The 15286-nt window shown below is 47.0% G+C and overlaps 1 protein-coding gene across 13 annotated transcripts in view; it reads left to right on the plus strand.

Moving 5' to 3' along the window:
- The window catches only part of CACNA1B (calcium voltage-gated channel subunit alpha1 B), a 311364-nt gene that overhangs the window by 132657 nt on the left and 163421 nt on the right, over positions 1–15286 (plus strand). For all 13 annotated transcript variants that reach the window (XM_075439769.1, XM_075439758.1, XM_075439760.1 and 10 more), the window contains one exon: positions 7762–7865. In XM_075439769.1, the coding sequence (XP_075295884.1) occupies positions 7762–7865 (104 nt within the window). The remainder of the gene's footprint in view (positions 1–7761; positions 7866–15286) is intronic.

The raw sequence follows: 15286 nt of genomic DNA on the forward strand, positions 1-15286 counted from the left end.
GGGGTATATAAGGCTTAAAAGATGAAAGCCTTTTAAAAATTTAATTATCTCTTCTTTTGTTTTCAGTTGATCCAAAGAGATTGGGGGGCGGGGGTAGGAAAAGGGAGAAAAATGAGTATTTTCAAAAAGTAATAAATTATAATATCTTTTTGGTAACTGAATAAATGGAATAGAGGAAAAAAAAATTTCACAGCTCCACTGAATGAGATGTTAAGGTATGACCTTCTCAGGAAGGTGAAGAAGGGCCTGTACTCCTCCTCAGCTCTTCCCAGTACGTTAATGATGGGAGACTGAGGCCCTTTGTTATCTCTTAGACCCCTGGACTTATTTCTGAAGGCTGCAATATTTTAAGAAGTTTACGCAAATTCCTCCAGTCCCTTTTTGTGGTAATCTTTGTTTAAAATAAAACCTGAAATACAATAAAGCTATTTAATGTCCTGCTAGGTTTTAGACTTGGCATTATCTTTTCTAGGGGGAAGCCAAGTGTCTCGTGGTCTGACAAATGTGTTGGCCTACACTCCACTTGGTTGGATTTTGGGGCCAGAGGTGTTTTTTGCAGGGCTTTTAGCAGGATGGAGTCCAGACTTTCCACCAGGGATTTAGTTTGCAAATACAGTGCAAATAATAAGAAGTATTTCTTAATTAAAAAAGACAAAGCTTATGCTTGACCACAGCTCTGCATGCAGGGGCTTCAGATGTTAGTTGATTTGGACTTGAACCTATGAAGTTCATCTGAAGCCAGTACACCCCATTCTCCATCTGAGAAATAACTTTTCATTTTCACAGAATCACAGAATGTTAGGGGTTGGAAGGGACCTCTGTGGATCATCTAATCCAACCCCCCTGCCAAAGCAGGGTCACCCAGAGCAGGTTGCAAAGGACCTCATCCAGGCGGGGTTTGAATATCTCCAGAGAAGGAGAATCCACAACCTCCCTGGGCAGCCTGTGCCAGTGCTCCATCACCCTCAGAGTGAAGAAGTTCTTCCTCATGTTCAGCTGGAACTGCTAGAAGTGAAGCTCGACACTTTGGGATAGTATGGTAATGTGGACTATGTAGCATCCCAGAGAAGTGACCGCTGTAAAAGTCATTTGCGTCTGTAACTATTTTGTGAATAGTCTATCACTGATTCTACAGATTGACCTCAGCATGGCTTTTCTCACCTAATTTTTGTACAAACGCTTTTCTGCCCTTGTACCTTCTTGTGCAAGGTCTGTTTGTCTCTGATGAAGAGCTTAGCGGTAGTTGCTTGGTGCCTAGAAAAAATGTGCTGGGTAAGGCAGGGCTCCATGTGATCATTGTACGTGCTTTTAATTTTTTTGGTTTTGTTCCTGGTTGTGTTCACCTAATCCTAAGAATAGGAACAGATAGAAATAAATCAACCATAAATAGTGTTGCTAATTAACAGAAGTAGCGAGGAGAGAATTGTGAAAAATCAGATGAAGGGTAAATAGAGTTCGTCTCTCAAAGACAGCTGAGAGTTTTCCTCAATGCAAAAGCACTTATCAAAGGGAAGATTACACTTTAATTGCCCCAAATAAGTCAGGCTCTGCTTTGATTAGATTAAAGTGAGAAAACTCTAGGTGTAGTATACATTTTGATTAAAAACATTATAAAGTCCTAATGGTCTGTGGTGTTTCAGCTTTGGCTGTATCTGTCAAATTAGATCCCTTCTTTATTGAACCCCATTTGAAACATTTCCAAAGGATTATGTGTTAGCCTATTAATTGCTTGTTTTTTGTATTGGTGGACAACATGCTGAGCAAAGCGATGGCAGAATTTCTTCCTTGGAAATCCAGGGGACCGCCTCAGGGTTGCTGCTCCTGTCAAAAGTGGCTGAAAGAAGAAACTATTGTAAGCAACAGAATGGGTCCTTGTTCAGAGGCAAAGAGAGTTGTTTAGTTGTTCTACGGGTAAAAAAAGTGGAGTAACTCTAAGTCTAAATGGATTTCTAACAGCTTGAGAGGCCAAAGTAGTGTCTTTGCAGAGCCAGAGAACCCTAGCTGGAGATCTGCTGGCAGGACCAGTCTAGAGCTTGTCCTGAGATTTGGTACCCAGGTTGATGCTGGTGCATCGTAGGATGATCTGTGACTTTACGCTTCTGCAGACACTGCCCTTAAGGTCTCATTTGAAGCTCCAAAGTCGACAGATGAACACCTTTAAGGGCATTTTGGCAGCCTTTAGGCACTGGCAGAGGAGCTTTGGTGAAGGCTGCTGTACAGCTCCTCTCTTTGAGAGGTGCCAGCCACCCACAGCAGCAGCAGGAGGGAATTTGTCCCTGAGCCACAAAGCATGGAGTGTGTTTGCTTCGCTCCAGCTGTGAGCAGGAGTGAGTTTGCATCGTGGTGACTGCACCCATGGAGGAGCAGGCGCAGAAGTGGGTCTGCCGTGCCAGGTCAGTCCCCTCTGCATGGGCAGTGCCCAGCAGCTGGCCTGCACTGACATGCCACCCTGTGCAGCAGCTTCCCATGTGCAAGTCAATGTCATCAGGAAGTCTGTATAATTTATATTAATTATAGGTTCACTGTAAAGTCAGTGCGTCCACATGTGGGCCTGTGGTGATAGAGTTGGACTGGTGTAGCCTTGCCTGTGGACATCCCTGAGCTCTCCCTTCCTCCTAGTACAGGAATAAAGGGACTGCAACTGGGGACAGGGATGATTTTGGTAGAAGGGCAAAGAGAATGATGGTGTTTTGATCAGAAACCTGAAAATCAGGAGCTGAAATGTGAGATTTTTATTGCTTAGGTTCATTACAGCATAACAGTCTCCGATCCACTCCCTGCCATCCTCCACCTGGCATTTTCCTGTGGCAAAGGTCTTACTTGTCTGCCCAAGAGGATTTAATCGGGTTCAGCAGTGTTCAGTAGGTTATTTGAATAAGTTATTTAAACATGTACTATCACTGCCTGGCTTGTTTGGTCCTTGGCATACGCTTGATGGGGTTGTGGGCAGTGTGGGGTGGTCGCTGGTCTGCTGTTCTCACTGGCTGGGAGGAGCTGCGGCTCCGTGCAGTCTGCTGGCAGCTGGTCAGTGGCACATGCGCCTAGGGAAGTGGGAATCCCCCATCCCTTTTACCACATGAAATATAGATTTAGGTTGTATTGCAGAAGCCAGAGGAGAGTGGGAGGTTGTGGGCAACTGTGCTGTCTGCTTAGAGAAAAGAGGGGTGCAGGCTTTGGGGGGTTATTTTGTGTGTGACTTGCTCTGGTTTGCAGTCTGTAAATCTGAAACCTCAGAAACCTCCACCCGTTGAAGAGAGGCAGTCACCTGCCTGTTTGTGAGGCCGTGTAAACCAAATTTCATTGAACTGTGTGTTTGTTATTTTGAGATTCCAGAACCAGGATCTCATCACTGATGCAAACTGTGATCAACCAACCCTGGTAGAAACTGCACAGGCTTCCCTTCCTTGGGGCTGCGGGGTCTTTTTTCTACAGGGGCTGTCATAGTTTTCCCAGTAACTCCCCACTGCTGACAGGAGCCTTGCTGGTTGGGAAGTGCTGCAGAGTATTTACATGCTCCTTCCCCTACCAAACTGGCTCCTGCTCTCTTTGATCCGCCCTGTTTGACGTCAGCAGCGTGTGGGATTCGGCCGTGAGGCTGGTGGGCTGCTGGGCTCCCCTGGTGATGCCCCAGCCATGGGGACAGCTGAGCTGGAAGCAGGCAGGGTCCCCGAAGAGCTGGCGTCGTGCTGCCAGGACGGGGATGGGCTGGGGGAACACTGTCTGCTTCTGGTCTTGCAGCAGCAAAAAGCTCCAGCAACAACAGGAGAAGCTCATCCCAGGGCAGCCAGGCACAAGGGTCTATCTCCTCGTGTGCCCCGGGAGCAGGGGCTGTGGCCAGGGCTGCAGAAAGGAAGATGAAAAGTAAGATAAAAGCATTTCTGGTCTCTGCAGCACATGGTGAGCAGCAGTAGGCTGCTTTCAAGTCAATTGTTTCAAAACATATCTTTAAATGAATTAATAATTAGGTGCAGCTTCCATCCTGTTAACATAATGAAGCAGTGGCCTAACAGCTCTCTGTCTGAGACGAGGTGAGTATTAACACTGCCCGTTCTCTGGTGTTGGACAAGTCACAGAAGGCTTGGTTGGGGGAAGTATCTTGTGCTTTGCCGGAGCACGCTCTGTTCTCTTTGGTTGTATTGGGAGCTCAGGGCGTTAACTCCCTGCGTGACAGAAGCCGTTTAGTTCCTGCATTTGTTACAGGTGACAGCGTTCACCCACCTCTCTCTGTATCTCCGCAAGGAGGTGGCCGTGCTGTCACTGCTTGGGGATGCCAGCAGTGTGCTCGGTGCTGTGTGAAAGGGAGGAGAGAGCTCCTGGGTGCTTAAAGGCAACAGTGCAGGGGGTCAACTTGTAAAGGTCGTGCTTTGGCACCCAGCCGTGACCTGGGCGCTCCTGCTGAGCAGTGGCATCAGGCTCCCCGGGTGGAAGGTGAAGCAGCATCACATGGAAGAGACTAGAAGGATGCTGTTGGGGATTTGGGTTAGACTTTTAGCAAACGAAAAAAAAAAACACAAAAAAAGGGAAAAGGAGGCATCAGCTGTGGATAGGCATGGTAGGTGCATCTTGATACAAGTGCCAGGTCACAGGGTGGAAGCAGGTTGGAGCTGAGCAGAGGTTAGGCAGAGGGAGCCGTGGCAGCCGGGCTTGTTTGGAAAGGCAGACCAGGGGCTGGACAGTTTGTATGGGCTGTAGGATGCTTAGGTACAGGTCTCTGGGTCTCCACTGCAACCCCAAAAGTGTCCCTTAGTCTTCCCGTGCCTCAGTTTCCCACGGTGCAGCACCTTGCCTGTGGGAATCTTGTTCTGTCAGGTTTAAGGGACATGAGCTGTTTGATGCTGGTGCCCGGGGCTGCCCTGGAGCAAGGCTTCAGCTTGATGTGGGCACTGTTGGGGTGGTGCCTGTGAGGAGCCCTGTGGCTGTTGCGAACCAGTGGGTTCCTCGGCTCCTGAGCAGTGAGGGAGCCCTCCCGTAAGCCCTTATTAATGCTTTTGGATGTAATTCTGGCACATCGTGACAAGTATCTCATTTCTCCTTCTTCCCTGTCGGGTTAGACCTGTGGTTAGGATCAAGCAGCGCTGACAGTCAGCCAGGCATTACACCAGTGAAATGTTTTAACTGGAACGTAAAAATTGATTTGATCTCTTGGCTCATGCGACTTAATGAGCAAGCCTGGAGCTGCGCCACAGCCCAAGCCCCAGTGGCTCTGCGGGCAGGAGGGCTGCCTCCTCCACTCCACGCAGCCAGAGGTGCCTGAAGGACTCTGGGGGTATTTCCTGGAGGAGTTCGGTTTTCCTGGCAGCAAACAGGTTTGATTCATTCAAGCATCTCACCATGGCGGAGCCAGTGCCATAAACTGTGATTGGATTGAAGCATGCTTAGGACCACTGGGAAAGATGATGCATGTCCATGAAGGCTCTGCTTTCTGTGGAGAGCTTTCTGCCAATGCTTTTGCCTGGTGTTTTGTCCTCTAGTATGTCCTGGATCCCTGTGCGCAAGGCAGAGCGACCAAGTCCCTCCCCTGCCCTGAGCATAAGGTAGTCTAGCAAATGCTTAGAGGAGAGTGGTTAATTAGTCACATTTCAGCACATTTCATTTTTAAGGGCTTTGATCGTGGCATGGAATTGTGGATCTGTCGCCAAGTTTGAGCTTCAGATGGATAAATAAATGATAAACGATCATTTGGCAGCAATGAACCTACTGCACTCTCGTTGCATGTTTATGTGGTTTCCCTTCTCCCATCTGTTCCCTTCCTCCAGCTCTTCCTTGCGGGCCAGGCTCTGCAGCCCCCCTTGCCTGGCTGACGGCAGTCCCCAACCTCGCTGGATGGGATGCGCTGGCTCCAGCCAGAGACCCAGGGCTGCCACCTCAGTCGACCAAATGAGAGCTGAAGAACAGCCTCTAAATATAAAGCCATGGGTTTTGCTCGGTACTCCACGGAGACCAGGCTGGGGCTATACCAGGCACTTTCCCCATGTGCTGGGGACAAGGCACTGAGGATGAGCGTCCTTGTGTCCTCCGAACCCGTCTGTGGAGGTGCAGTGCAGGAGGACAGGGAAAGGCTCCAGCTAAAAGCAGAGAGAGAGGAATGTAAAGACAAAATAGTGAACAAAGAAATGGTGCTGATGAGATGGGATGACAGGTATTGGAAAAGCCATTAAAAAATTGTAATGAGAGACCGGGCTGCGCAGAATTTTCCTTGTCTTTCTGCTCTCTCTTTCCCAGCCTGGTTTGTCTTCAGATTAATTCGCCTGTCTCGTGCTGGTGTTGTGTTTAGCAGAATGGTTTGTGGCGAGGTTAGTTAGTCCCTGTTCCTCTCGGGTGAGTCACTGATCAACTGACATAGATATTTCTGAAGATGTTTGCTATTTGGAGAAATGCTTGTCATGTGTTTGATCTGGAGTGTGTTCCTTGGGAAGTATTTGTGCAGATATGCGCCGTATTAAAAATGTCTCAGAAGGTATTTCCTTGCACCAGTGCTACAAGTGTTACTACCTGCAAGAAATGCAATGACGTTGATCACCTGCATCACATGTTTTTTCTTGTTTATTGGGCAACTCCTACTTACGCAGAGACATTCTGAGGTGGCATCAAGCGCGTGCATGGATGAAATAAAGCACATTTAAAGCAGTTCTTTCTGTGAATGGTTCTGCAAGCGAAATTACACTTGCAAATATGATTGGAAAGAGTGACCAAAAAGCACCACTGATAATAAGTAAAAGGCACCAATATCGGTTAGAATTAATGCATTTTGTGCAAGCTGGTGTTTGAGAGTTCTGCTCTGCAGACTCTGCCAGCCTTTGTGGCCAGGCAGGTAGGTAACCTCCATGTTTGTGGTGGTGTTTACCCTCTGCAGGAGGAGGAGGAGAAGAATGTCTTTGGGTCTTTTATGTTCTTTTTACTTCCCTTTTCCCTTCTCTTATGCTCAACATCAGCTTCTCAAATTGCTGCATTCTTCACTCACAAGAGAAGAATTTGCATTTTTCTCTGCACTTGGCTTCAGTAAATGGCCATGTGGCATTTTACTTTTCAGCAGTTCCTTAAAGAGCTCCCTTGTGGCTGATGAATGCAGAAACTTTGTCATAAACTAAACTACCCTTCCCTCCCCTTAATCTAGGGTGCTGCTTACTCAGGGAGCCTTGGATGGGTTTTGATGACAGGAGCTCAAAGTGCTGAGTAAGCCGATGTGGAATTGCAATCACTCTGAAGATGCCTCATTTTCTTGCAGACTTCTTGTCTTCTCCTGCTCTGTGTGTACGCACAGATTCTGGGCACAGTGCCCCGCTCTGCTTTAATTGCAGCACAGATCAATGGAAGGCTGTGGTTCCCTCTCATTGTTGTTGTGTGTTTCAGTTGAGATGTGAATTCCGACACTGATGCTCCACACGTGGGAGGTCAGAGTTGAGGTGGGGAGGGACGAGGCTGGTGGAGAAAGCCTGCACAGAGGTAGGTCGCTTGAAAGCATGTTTTGGCTCTCCAACAACATCACCCTGGAGCTGTGGAATTAGAGAGTAGTCTTCTCCCGGAGCTGATGACGAATCATGGTGTGGGCATTCAGACAATCAGCTTGGTTCATCAGTTCTTTTGCTGGCATTTCCAATGGTAGACAGCATGGAACTAACCAGTACATCGGTGGTGGACAGCCCTATGGAAATCTGAGGCGAATCTCCCCTACCTTCTGGCCTTCACTTTCTGTATGGTATTTTGTTTCTGAGGCTGATTAATATTTGATTTTTTTCTCTCTCCCTTTCTCTTTGTTTCCAGACAAATGATGCTGCAGGAAATACCTGGAACTGGCTTTACTTCATCCCTCTCATCATCATTGGCTCTTTCTTCATGCTCAACTTGGTGCTGGGCGTCTTATCAGGGTAAGACACTAATGACTTGTTTGTCTTCATCAGGATATGAAAAGGGAAGATGTGTTGGTTTTAGCACTGTGAAACGCTGTAGGTGAAAAAGAGGAGATGGGGTGATACATCACACTGCACATTGTCCCCCTTCACACATTTCCTCCCTGTCCTTTCCTTCAGTGGGGTATTTCTATAAGACTATAGAGCCATGGGATGAGGAATAGGCTGGTGAAAAATCATGAATTGAGATAACTCTTGGGTCAGGATTCAGAATTAAGTAAGCTGTCTGTAATTGTACTGACTTGGGTCTGGGCAGCCATCTCTTACTCCTGCGTCGTCTTGAAAACCCATCAGGAACCCACTGATGCCGGTGTAAATACTTCACTGCTGGAGATCAAAGTGTTCATAATGCATTTGGTCTAACTGGGCAGCATGGAGAAAGGGGAAGCTCAAACAAAAGGCGATTAGAAGATCTCAGGGTTGGTTTTTTTGTTTTGTTCTTTTTTGGTGTGTGTGTGTTTTTGGTTTTTTTTTTTTTTTTTTTTTAATCTCTAGCTGTTTAAGCCAAAATCTGGATGTTGGAGACACACTGGTCTCTTGATGTTGAGACCCCGGGGATCATCCAAGAATTTGGTGGTGTTGCATGTGAGTTTTGGGTTTGGGCCATTGTAGAGATCAGGCCGCCAAGTTTCAAGGCTAGCTGGAACATCCCCAGGGTCAGTGGAAATTTGATCTGGAATTAACAACCTGACTCAAGATTCTTAATGGTTTGTGAGCTCTTAGACTTTGGTATCTTGTTTTGCACACAGCTTCTTCTTAGCCCATCCAGGTGATCTAGATTATATAGATCTATCAAGACATAGATTTATTTCTGGCTCCTGGCAGCATGGAAAGAGAGAAAAGAGTTAATGCTGCTGGGTGGTCAAATCCCTTCAGTGCTGCATCTTTGCTCTTTCTTTTTAAGTAACTAGAGAAAGAACAATGTTTTCCAAAGCACTGATTCATGCTCAGTTTTATTATGTTGTTGAGGATCCTTGTCCTCAAATCACGTGCTGGGGGCAGGAACAGGAGGGCAGCAATGCTGTTTTGTTTGAGGACTGGGAGACGTGCTGCTACGGGAGAGGGTCAGGGAGAAGGCCATGTCGTGCACTTTGCTGTTCCTTCAGTCCAGGAATTATGGTCACGATCAATAACTGATCAGAGCCATTCGTCAGACATCCCATTGTACTGGAGGCTTTGTAAAGGAGAGCTTTGTGACCATACTTGTCTGTCGTATGATTGAAAGAGAGCACCAGAGCCAGGGCTGAGTGCGGTTCATTAGATAGTCCATCTTCCTCGTTCCACAGTGGGGTCAGCCCACGTTGGCTGTAATGATACTTGTGATTTAAAATAAAACTCAGAAGCCTGCAGGCTCCTGTTTCTTTGTGCTGTATTCAAACATGTTTGGTGACCAAAAGATGGAGGCCTCTGTCTGGCTCTCCTGAAAGCCTCTTGGTGCCTAGGGCAAAATAGAAGTATTATATAAATGTGTATCTTTTATAAAAAATGCAGCTCTGTGCATCAGGCTTCTCTTTGTTAGTGGTGAGAATGGCAATATCTTCTTCACAGAGGGAAGCTTTTAAATTCTGTTTTGCATAGTGGTTTGACGTCCTTGGCTGGAATTATTCCTGGGGAGAGGCTGAAGAAAATAAACATTGTAGCACAGGTGTTGACCATACTGCTCAGCAGGCTGCTGGTGAGCTTGCAGCTAATGAGCAACGAAGAAAACTGGATATATGGACTGGTGATGAGAAGGCACCAGAAAGATTGAAAGACCCTCTGAAGGCAGAGACAGTTGCCTTTATGGTCTCTAGCCAAAAGCCCCAGACAGCACTATAGGAAAAAAAAAAAAAGAGACACTTCTGCTGGAGGTGATTGTTCGCACGGCTGTCTGTGCATGGAGAAGGGATCACTGGCAAATGCGTGTTGACTTCACAGGGTGCAGCTTCACTCAAGGACATTATGCCATCCACGTCCCAGTGACAGTGTCAGCTAAGCGGCTCCTGCAGCGGAGACTCTTGGCAATAGCACACGTTCCTCTTTCAATAAAACTAAGTTGAGTTAGGGTTAGGAATTCTACAGACAGCCCGTGAACAGGGTTAACTCAGCAGTCACTTACCCGCTGCTTGTTTTCATGATCTGTGCCCCTCATAGCCTTTAATATTATCCTTGCCCCGTCCTGGGGGTGATGCAGGGCTCTGCTCTCCTTCTCCACACATTAGAGAGGCAACTGCAGGGTACAAAGAGGGGATTTAATGCTCCAAGGAAATGGTTGCAAAGCTGAGGTTAGATCACTGGTTACCCAGGCTTGTGTGCAATCTGCATTACTGTCCTCTTTCACAAAAATCATGTTAGTCAGGAGGTTGTGTTTTATTTTCCAATACTTTGCCTTATACATCACCAGCATTAAAGGGTCAAGGTTCAACATGCTGTTGTGCCTTGGAAAGCCACAGAAAAAGCTTTTAGCTGAGTATTTTTCATTGCTGTTAGTTTTGAGCTATTCCCTCTCACATATTTGTGCTCCTCAGTGGGCAATAAGGAAGCTACAAATTTCTAAAGTAGATATGCAGACGCTATCACAGATTATGGCAATGTAAATAATCTGAAATGACAAGAAGTTATTGAGCTTCCTACTGAAGCTAGATTATACAGAGTTTTTCCATAACTCTTAATGGAATTTTCTGCCTTTCTGTAGTTATTTGTGAACACATGTCAGCACCGGGCAGATACCTAATATGAGTGGGCTTAGCTCCTGGGTTTATCTGTTTGAGCAGTGTGGATAGACTGACCCGGTTAGGATCCTGACACTTATCTGCTAGCAGAATGTGGAAGCGTTTGCATTGCGAATGCTACAGAAGAGGTGATACCTGTTTTAAAATAAAGAGCAAACAACCCTTCCCCTCGCTGATGCTTCTGGAATAATAATAAAAGCAAAGGCAGGGAAGTGACAGGAAGATGTGGGAATCTGTAAGTGTTCGTAAAAACTTGATATAAAAATAACCCGCAATCTTGGGCCACAGCTGATATGAAAAAAACCTCTGAGTACCTGGTCAAAGATGTGATTAAAAGCCTGTTGACTCCATAATTCAGATTAAATGAGACACTGCCTGCTGTACAGCGTGCCCTCCTCATGTGCGCTGATGAAAGCGCTGCCAATGCTCTTGTAATCGGTTAATATTTAAATACCTTCCCCAAATGGCGCGCACTGCCTTCTGTTCCTTTCCCCTCCCTGATGCAAGCACTGGGGGCCAGACTGCCAGCAGAGCTCGGCTCTGCTGGTGCCACCGAAGATCTGGATTTCCCCAATGATCCTAGGACACGGGGCGTGGGGTTATCGCAAACCTCTTATTTCTGATGGTGCCGTAGGGATGCTGGGCTCTCCTATGCCTCTACAAAAGAGGCATGCTGCAGTGGATGCTGTGCCGTGCTTGCTCACCACAATGCTAAAGGTGGGTCTGACTGGGGAAATTGATAGCTGCTCCCCCTTGCCAGGTTGCACATCACAAGCGAAAAACAAACTGTGCTGTTCTCTAGCTGTGGATACGGCTGGATTTAGAGTTTTCGTGGAGTACTGCAGTGGTCAGAGATGCACAAGTGAACTGCAACTGGAACAGCTCCTACAGCCCAGGAACTGCCTGTGCTTGTTTGCAGAAGGTACGGGGCTCCCGAGCGGGACCATCCTGTTCGCTGTGGAGCAGTGGGAATGCGGGCTTGTGTCCCTTGGTGGGGATGTTCCTCTCTACTCCTTGCTCTGTATTCCCCCTGCTTTCTGTTTTCGCTCGCTGGTGCTTGATCTGTCTGTGAGTTGATAGAACTCAACAGCCCTGCAGAAACCAATAGAGCAGAAAAACACAGATTATTGTCTTCTGGAGGAGCTTTTAGTGAGTGCCATAGTTCCTTCAAGAGAAGATCAGGACTCTATAGGGCCAGGAGAGCAGAAGTGGGAGGAGAGATTTCTCCCCCCTTTGGCAGCATTAAGACATTTGGTAGGCTCATTTGCTGCTTCATGTGGACTTGATCAAGATGGACAGACACAGGGTGTGTTCTGCCCATCCATGTGCTGAGAAGTGTGTTGGGGTGACTGCCCAAGCCTGATACCGCTCCACTCAGACACAAAAAAAGGGAAAAGAGAAATGTAAAAAAATGAAAATTTAGGCACCCACTCAAAGTTCTGCTGAACCGTCCGTCCACCCAAAGGATGAACCAGGCTTTGTCCATCCTCGAAAGCTGTCCTTGACTTTGTTTCTCTGTTTTAACCATGAGAAGCCATTCTAGCCATGCTAACTTTGTTCCAGAAAGCTGAGGCACCTTGAAACTGGGCCAGCATTTTGTAAGGTTTCAGTGCAGAATGGAGCAGCAGCAGTAATGAAAATGTTTAGGAATTTGTATCCATAATATATTTCTCTTGAAACATCTGTCTGTGTTGACTGGGGTGGGTGGTTATTCTTACTTATTAGATTTTTTTTTTAAACTTTTGGTGACTTAGGTAGCAATAAAGGCATCCATCACAGGGAATAGAAAAGGAAAAGAAATTGGCTGCCTCTGGTGGCACCAGAGGAATGTTCTGGCTCCAAGTCACACCAAGAAGGGTTGACCCCAGATGCCTTACAGTTTTCCCTGAGCACAGGGTTGTTTGCTACTTGGGATGTCATGAGATCTGGCTTCAGTTCTGACCAGAAAATGCCCTGTGATGATCCTGATAAATTTTTAATTGAACTCTGCGCGTGGTTCTGCAGTTTACAGTGAGGAGGGAAAAAAAAATACCATTGAATTAAGAAGTCCTGACCAACACTCATTCTGTTTTCTTGTGCTGTTTTCTTTCTAGCAGGCTGCAGCCCTCTGCCATCCTACTCCGGCAGCTGTGGCCACCACAGATGGGCACCCATCTCCATACACACCTCAGCTTCCTGGTGTTCCCTCCCTCAGCAGTGATTTCCAAGCCTGGTTTTCTCATCTGGCTGCTGTTCCCCTCCCAGCCTCCCTTTCCCCTCCATCTCCTCTCAGCCCAGCTAGCAGCTTTCTGTCGTGGGCTGGTGGGATTAAGGACTTTTCTGCTGCTTGGGTGTTCAGTTGGGTATTAATTTTGCCTGGTAATGAGCTGGATGATTTCGTACAATACATCTGTGACTGTTTTGGTGCTTTGGATTACACAACGCAAAGAGGATAAATGTTATCATGGGATGTTGTGAGGAAGACAATTTAACTGATTTCAAGGCCAAGTGCTTTCTGGCACGGTTTCATGCAGCGGTGGGGAGTGGTGAGGGTGGCGAGACAGCAGGAGTGCTGGTCAGAGAGGGCAGTGCACTGTAAATGATGCATTTGAATACTGAGAGTCTGCGCCTCTCGAGCATAAAAAATGCTGCTTGTCGTGTCCTCAAATATTTATGGTGAAGCCTGAGGTATTTCCAGACCAGCCAGTAAGGAGTAATGATCTTTCCCGAGGTTTACTCATCTGGTCGCAATAACCAAGCGTGGAGAGGCACTGCAGTGGCCAGTCTGCACCTTCCCTGCGTAAGTATTACCATAATACCGTCCAGACCTGCTCTGTCCTGAGATGTGCAACACCTCCCTCTTGTTCTATGAGACCACCTGGCGTAAGAACTGCAGGCAGACGTTGTCAATGGATGCAGCATCTTTGTTGACAGCAGGAGCCTGGCAAGGGATACAGCTTACGGACTGTACTGGCACCTTGCAGGTGAACAAGGGTCAGGGTAAACGGCGCTTTAATTCTTCACTGCTGCACCCTGTTTTGAGCAGTCTGCAGCGTGGGGTAATGCTCTCTGGACAGAGTCCTATTAAACACTCTCTACAGGGGATCTCATCTCTGTTTCCATTTCTGACTGTTGTACCTCGGGTCGCTGAGGCTGCTGTGCTGTTAGAGCAGCTCCTGGCGGGGAGGCACAGCCCCATCCAGACCTTGCTGAACTGGCTGTCTCGGTGACTTGCTCTGCTGAGTTTCATGACATATTTTCCCATCCTGAGGATTTTTGCCAGACTGAGATCATAAAATTTCAGCCTGCAAGACGTGCAGAGGCTGGAGAAGAATCAGGCTGATTAATTTGTCATAATGGCAAAGTGTTCTTCTGTCCTCCTTCTCCCTCATTACAGAGACAATCATTCATTTTCCCTGCAAATTTGTCCAAGTTCACCGTTACCTGCTGTGCTCTGACTTTGGCTGGTGTTAATTATTTGCAGCAGAAGAGCTGCATCATGAAAAGAGATGAGATTCTGCTTGCTCTCATTGCTTTTAGTCTTTCCCCAGCCTGTGCTTAAAAAGGAGGGAAAAGACAGGGCAAAAAACATTTCTTTCCTGTTGTTCCTTGCTCAACACGCTTTTCAACAAAGCCATCGTTGCAAACAAAAAATGTGAGAGAAGCACGCGTGTTGCTTGCAGAAGGGGTCAGGGAGCAGTGACTTTCCACGTGAGCTTCGTCTCACCAACTTAATGTCCTATCAAATGTGGATCCTTTGCTCCTTTTGTGTTTTCGATTAGTGTAGGAGAGATGGACTTACCTTTATTTGCCCTTCTGTTAAGCCACAATGGAAATTAAAGCCTGTAATGTAGGAATGATACATAGGAGACCTAAATCTGAGTTTCCCGAGGCATCTGCTTTGACTCTGGGTTGGAGACGTGATGAACAGAATCAGAGTTCCATCCAGCAATTGCAGTAGGCCAATACTATGAGATAAATGGCGCTTTTTAGTTCTTTTTTCTGTCTTTGTTGTTGCCTCGTTTGAGCCAGGTTTGCCCAGCTGTGGCACTCGCAGCATTTCAAATCGTATTAGGTGGAATCAAAGTGAAATCGGCAGAAGCTGAACGTAAAGACTAAAGGAAGGAAGAGGCATTGAAAGCTTCACCTCTGTGCCGTTCCTCTTCTCTTTCTAGAAATACAAGATGTATCCCATATCTGGTTTGCATTTGAAGCATCTTCCTGCTCTGTTCAGTGATAAAAGTGACAGTAAAGCCTGGCTTGGTGCTGGGAGATCAATCCTACAGTGATACTTTCATCCTTTATCAGGTGGCAGAGCAAAGCTATTTTCCCCCCCCCTCTTTAGAGTAATGAGGAGGAAGCAGAAGCAGCTCTAGCTGCGTGGGAATGATTCAGCCAGTCCTTACTCCTAAGCAGTGGGAGTTAGGATGGGTTAAGCAGCTCAGCCTTCGGGGTCTGTTTGGGCTCAGTCTGGGAGAGATGGATGTGCCCCCAGAGACCATGTCCAGTGTGATCTTGGCTGGCCGAAGCTCCAGGTGAGACAGAGAGCACCGGGAGTCTTTGGGATTTTGTGCAGCTGATGAGACAACCTGGGGCGGATGAGGAGTCGCAGAGCTTTGTCATCTTCAGCACTAAGAAATCTCGGTCCTCCTCTGGGCTTTCCTTGTTTAATAACAAGGTTCAAAACTC

The sequence above is a fragment of the Opisthocomus hoazin genome, chromosome 19, assembly GCF_030867145.1.
Source record: "Opisthocomus hoazin isolate bOpiHoa1 chromosome 19, bOpiHoa1.hap1, whole genome shotgun sequence".
In the NCBI taxonomy this organism is placed as follows: Eukaryota; Metazoa; Chordata; class Aves; order Opisthocomiformes; family Opisthocomidae; genus Opisthocomus; species Opisthocomus hoazin.